This window comes from Rutilus rutilus (assembly GCF_951802725.1).
Source record: "Rutilus rutilus genome assembly, chromosome: 21".
NCBI classification, from domain to species: domain Eukaryota; kingdom Metazoa; phylum Chordata; class Actinopteri; order Cypriniformes; family Leuciscidae; genus Rutilus; species Rutilus rutilus.
The window spans coordinates 21766845-21772821 of record NC_140226.1 but is presented as its reverse complement, the minus strand read 5'-3'; the positions used below and the strand labels follow the sequence as shown (position 1 = coordinate 21772821).

Genomic DNA, 5977 nt, shown 5'->3' with positions numbered 1-5977 from the left:
TTTCAGCATTTCCTGACTAACAGCGAGTAGAAAATGAGCCTTGGACATCCTTGGATCTGAAGATAGCGATTGAGTTGTGACGTGTGACAGCAGTGAAGGGCCATCTTGCAAGTAAGCAGCGGCTGTTTCGCTATTTGAGTTTGACAGGCCAAGGGAGGCACGTTCTCAGCCCCAGCATGGAGGAAAAGACAATGGTGGGTTTGTGCCGTTTAAACCGCAATCCTTTTTTCAGCCGCTGTCCGTTTTCCGCCACGTATAGTTCGCCCTGCTGGGCGGCAGCAGTGATGCGCGCCACCAGCTCCCCGTGTTCCACCGCCTCCTGCTCGGAGCGCACGAACACCTCCCTCAGCTCCTCCAGTCGTCTCTCCATCTCTCTGATGACACGCTGGCGCTCCTCCACCTCCAGGAGGCGTCGACGAGCTGCCTCGAACTCCATACTCGAGCTGGGGGTAACCAGCTTGGACGAGGGTGCCGTGGCACTTCCAGAGGGGGGCTCGGAGCCTGTCTGTCCAGCAGGGACTCTCCGAAAGTCCCCCATGGAGATGGATCTCCGCTGAGAAGATGAGGGCAGGAGGAGGTTGGATGAGGAAGAAGAGGGGTGGACATCCATCGCAGAAGGTAGAGAAGAATCCTGCTCCGCGTCGCTGCCAGAGTTCTCATCCTCATGCTGGTTCTTGTTCATATTTGCGCACGGCTGCTGCAGTTGTTTTCTGTCGAGGTGCGAAGTGCTCTTACTATTCTGTTTGTGCTGCCTTCTCCGTCGAGGGAGAGAGAGCTCAAGCACCGTTTTGCTGCCAGTGAGACGCTCCATTCATTAATAAGACACCAGCCACCAGCGCTGTTAGCTCACACTGGAGGAGCCTCGTCACACTCTATTGGACAAAGACACGCTGACTTTGCCGCAGCTGATTGGATGCTCGCCCTCTGTATTCCTGCCCACTCAGCATCCTCTCTTTCTCTCTTTTTCACTCTCTGTCGTGACGTCCCTACAGATGTCTATGTCAGCTCAGGCAATGAACAAAAAAAAAGCCAAAGTGTTTTTGTTTTTTTTTACCATCACTGCTTAATCATACCCTGTTCCCTCCCTCTGTGTGTTGCCTGTAGCAACACAGCCTGATCCATCAGATAGTTTGCAGGAAAGCAGAATTGACTGCCTGCCCCACACACACACACTCACACACATTTCCCTCTCTTGTTCTCTTTGAAATTATTCTATCTTTCTGCATCTCTGTCACACTTTTCCTCCCCTGCTGAGGTCATAAAAAGCCAGAAATGCAAGATCCTTCGCAAATGCAACATTCCATGAGCTGCTGTTGCCAAGCAACAGATTTTGGCACTCATGAATCATGAGTTTTATGTATTTCAAATAATACACAATAAATGTGTTATTTATGAGGGAAGTAATTCACAAGATCTCACGTGTTCGAGCTAATGCTAAAACACCTGCTCCAGTTAGGATTAAAAATATCATGTTGATACTGAGGTTGTTTTGCATGTAGAGATTTATTTACCTTTACTACGGTGAAACTAAAACAGAGAGGAAATGTTATTTTAAAAATTCATACAATACTGCTCAGTTTAAATACTTTATTACTTTAGTTTAAATAATAGACTTATGACTTTGACATTTCCCATGAAGAATCAGTATGATGTTTAGATTTTTTTTTTTAAACTAGGAGTGATCACGTACATTTAAATCACGTTACTTTTCAATAATATAGCCTACATTTTTTAAATCTTTTTAACATGATAAACCTTGCTGATTCTTTAAGGGGGTACAGGGTTAGGGTACAGAAATGTATATATATATTTTTTTTAAATGTGATACCATCTTTAAAGGTAGGGTAGGCAATTTCAGAGAGGCTAGCAATAGCAAGCTAACTTTGATAAGCATAAGATCCCACCCTCCCTTCACAGCAGTCTCCAAAGCCACTCCTACTTCAAAACACATGGACACACACAGCTGAGTCTGCAAAGCATCACGAGACTAGAGGCGGTGTTAAATTACCTCATGTCTCAAAACAGTACAATAATAATGAATGTAAAGTACAACTTACAGAGCTCTAGTTGTGCCACCTGACTGCTGCTGACAGCGTTGATAATGTTGACATAGAAATGCATAAATCCAAGTCTGGGGATGTGAAAAGCTCCGGGTAGAATGTCACGGGTTGCCATCTCATTATTATGGTTACTACTGTACATGGCATGAACGCAGCATAAGCTCGAAGTCAGAATGTTCTGATGGAATGTTTGCTTTGTGCCAATCATAAGGCTCTGTCTGAGCTGTTTACGGTAGGCTCCGCTGGGTTTCCATTTATCAGCGTTGCGGCTCTGCAGTTGCGTAGCCTATATAAACTTCAGTAGGTAACCTAGCTGGGTAACATGGGGGAAGATGCCCCTGGCCTGGGGCAAGATGACCACCCACCTTAATTTTTTTCTCCTGACCATAAATGGCACAAAATCTCATCTCAGCACTTCTGATGAATGCCTATGATATTTTTAATTTGGCCATTTCATCTTTATCAACATTTGTGAGATTTAGTCAGCCGAAACTGTTTTGAGGTTAGTTGATATAATTTTGTGTCTCTGTAAAATAGTGATATATGACATTGTATTATGTATATCAAAGTTGTGTGTGTCTATTTGTTCATGAGGAACTTGTGGACGCATCATTGTTTTTGGATGTGTGGAGTAACTTTAAAAGTTATAGGCCTCATTTTTATTTTAAAGTAAAAAGATAAAATTAGACTCTTGGGGTAAGATGAGATATACAAGAGATATAAGACATTATATACAGCATGCTAAACTGATCAAAATATGTTTCAAAATTGACATCACAGAGTCAACTGGTAACGTTAGTTTGATACTGATCGAATGGTATCTTACCGGTAAAAAGACGGAACAAAGTTGCTTCTGTAAACAGCAGAGATGTGTAGGCCTATAGGCTATTTACTGGAAAAGTCGTTTTGGTAATTTGACGGGATTGCAATGTGAAAGGGGCTAATGTTTATCTCAAAATTGAAAGCTACCCTAGAGATTCCGCCATATTTATTCATTGAATTATAGACTTGAATTAGACACGCCCCCACTTTCTACAACCACATCGCTTTGGCGTAACCATGGTATCCTACCTGTCAAGCAGAAGCAAAGCAAGCTCGGCATCTTCCACACAAAATTGAAAAGCTTCTCCGATGTTTTCTCTCCTCCTTTTGGTCTGTTTTCTTTTGTTTTCCCTATTTGTTGTGGAAGCCAAGATGAAAAATCGTGAACATTTCGCATGAAAACTGCAACAAGTTAATCTATCACGCCATCCGCTTCCGGTTTTCCGTATGTCTGTTTTGAATAGTCAAAATGACTGACGAGCAGACAGTTAGACTGAAATTTTTTTTTTTTTTTTTTTTTTTTTTTTACTGTGTAACAGTAGTGTGTAGACCCGAGTTGTCACCTATGGTTAGTGTGTAGACCCGAGTTGTCACCTATGGTTAGTGTGTAGACCCGAGTTGTCACCTATAGTTGTCACAGATATCGGCATGATATTTCAGTTATATTTTCAGATAGCGGGACAATTTTCTGCTAAAGCCTAAATTTAATCTGTTAATCATATAAAGCGTTCGTGTCTGTTCAGAAAATTTGAACTAAACCGCTCAATTCATATGGATTAGTTTTATAATATCTTTATGAACTTTTAAAGCGTCAAAGTGGGAACTTAGAACTTAGTTGCGTAGACAGTCTATGAAAAGACAGAAATCTCTCAGATTTCATAAAACATAACTTCATGTGTTCCGAAGATGAACGAAAGTCTTACGGTTTGGAACGATAAAAGGCCGGGTCCTTAATGACAGAATATTAATTTTTGGGTGAACTAACCCTTTAATGTGCTTAAAAAAGTAATGACTTCATTATGAAATCAAACAAACTGTGGAAATACAGGTTCACTGTGTTGTTGATGTCTTTCCTTTCCCTTTTAGGCAGGAACTCTTTTAACAGAGTTGCATCTCAGAATCACTGAAAGGAAAAAGCTTTTCCTGTAATATTGATTAAAGTAATCCACCTTTTAATCTAACCATATACTGTATGTGTCCAATCAAGTGCATTGATGAAACATATAGCCTACATGGTGCAGAATAACATCAAAACAAATGCCAAAGGAAATGAGACATGTTGCCTGTGCACTTACTGATGCACATTAATTAGTATAACATTTTACAGGCCAAAAATGTAAATACTTGTTTAATTTTCTTTTTTACATAATTTATCTTTTATGAAAATTACATGTGAATGAAAGCATACAAGGTCAGTGGACTTTTTGGAGTTTATAGAAATCATGTGTGGGATTGCAATTCCTAGCCACATCCACTGATGACATGACTTTCTACTTTAGGCAATTTGTCTCAAAAAGACCAAAGTTTATCTAAGAACCAAGCCAGTGTAAATAGCCATGTTATGTTTATGTATTTTGATGTGTGAAAGATTCTTAATACTATATGAACTCCTGATTATCATGCATCACTATCGGACCGAATAGAGGCAGGCAAACGTTTGTAGACTGTTCATCAGAAAACTCTATCCATTTCCTCAGACCCCCTTCAATCTGACACCACATCATTCTAACCAAGCTTAATGTGAAACCAGCCCAAATCATTACGGTGATGCTGGGAAGAGACTGCAGTGGTGGCTCAGATCTCAAGGACACTAGAGGAAATGGGAAAATCCAACATCTCCGGCTCAATAACATGTTTCAAAAACCAGTCCACTGTAAATTAATAATTCAAAAATTCAAGGAAGGATTTATAAGGAGCAATAACTGACATTGTGCATTTGAACTTATTTGCATACTTCCTTGTTTCAAATACAAGAGAAAATCACTGAAAGATATTAGTTTTATCTGAGCAGGAGATGCTGTAAAAAATGTGCTAGTCTGCAGAACAGATAAAAGCTGTGATAAATAAGCAGTAATAGTGACATGATGAGCCCCCTTTTGTGGTCTGGCCAGTGAAAAATAATCTGGGACAGTACAAAGTGAGAATCACTCAGCAGTGCTTTAAATAACTTTTTAAAAGCCCCATCCATCTGAGATTAGAGCAGTTACTGGTAGGAGAGGGAGGGACGGGGGCTCTCAATGTTGGATTAATAATGGATTTATTTAAAGTATTCCATCAGTAATGTTCAGAGAAGTGCTACAGATGTTACTTTAATGATTACATGAACGTGTATTGAAAATGATGCTTTAGGTCTGGAAAGAATGGGAATATAAAACATGTAGGTCATGTAAATGACACATTTTAGTTTAACTTTATTAATTTTATAAAATCTGGGACAAGACTAAACAGGGCTAAAGTTTAGCATAGACCACTTGAATCAATGTATTCAAAATTAAACGATTAAAAAGAAAAAAAATAGGTAACAGGGTTGCAAATTTTACCTTAAAAAAAAGCTATCACTAGTAGGAGTTTTGGAGTTATTGATAAATATACAAGACACTAACCTCCTTATACATCTAAGCAGGCAAAAATAGGTGGAATATATATAGATACCTTTCCTCCAGGGGTTCACAGATCCTTCAATTTTGTCCAAATAATGTCTGTGTATTTGAGGGACTTGAGAGATTACTGGGGAGAAAAGGGAAAACAGATGGAGAGGAGAGAAATATGTTGGAGAGAGAGAGAGAACGAGGACAGTATTAAAACAGACAGACAGGTGAACAGACAGAGATATTGTATGTGACAAGAGCTGTGTCATTCATTCATTCATTCATTGTGGATTTAGACTCAAATAATCCCACTTTTCATGGCCTAAATTCTGATTTACAAAGCTTTCATGTTCTTTCACTTGTACTACATTAATCCAACGAGCAGATTAAAAATATATAATATGCCAAGACTGACAACTACAATGAGGTGGAGACCGCACATGGTCCCAATGAAAAAGTAAAAAGTCAGGACAAAAAAAGAAAGATGGGAAAGAGAGACAGGACAAG

At 39.7% G+C, this 5977-nt stretch overlaps 1 protein-coding gene across 1 annotated transcript; it reads right to left on the bottom strand.

Moving 5' to 3' along the window:
- On the bottom strand, nucleotides 1–930 carry LOC311280409 (uncharacterized protein). The gene has a single exon (XM_084392549.1). The coding sequence runs from the start codon at nucleotides 809–811 to the stop codon at nucleotides 131–133; it is 681 nt and encodes a 226-aa protein (XP_084248675.1). The 5' UTR covers nucleotides 812–930; the 3' UTR covers nucleotides 1–130.
- Between the last annotated feature and the right edge of the window lie 5047 nt (nucleotides 931–5977).

What these genes read in the sequence shown, in the direction of transcription:
- LOC311280409 (XM_084392549.1), bottom strand. Translation starts at nt 811, where the DNA reads ATGGAGCGTCTCACTGGCAGCAAAACGGTGCTTGAGCTCTCTCTCCCT.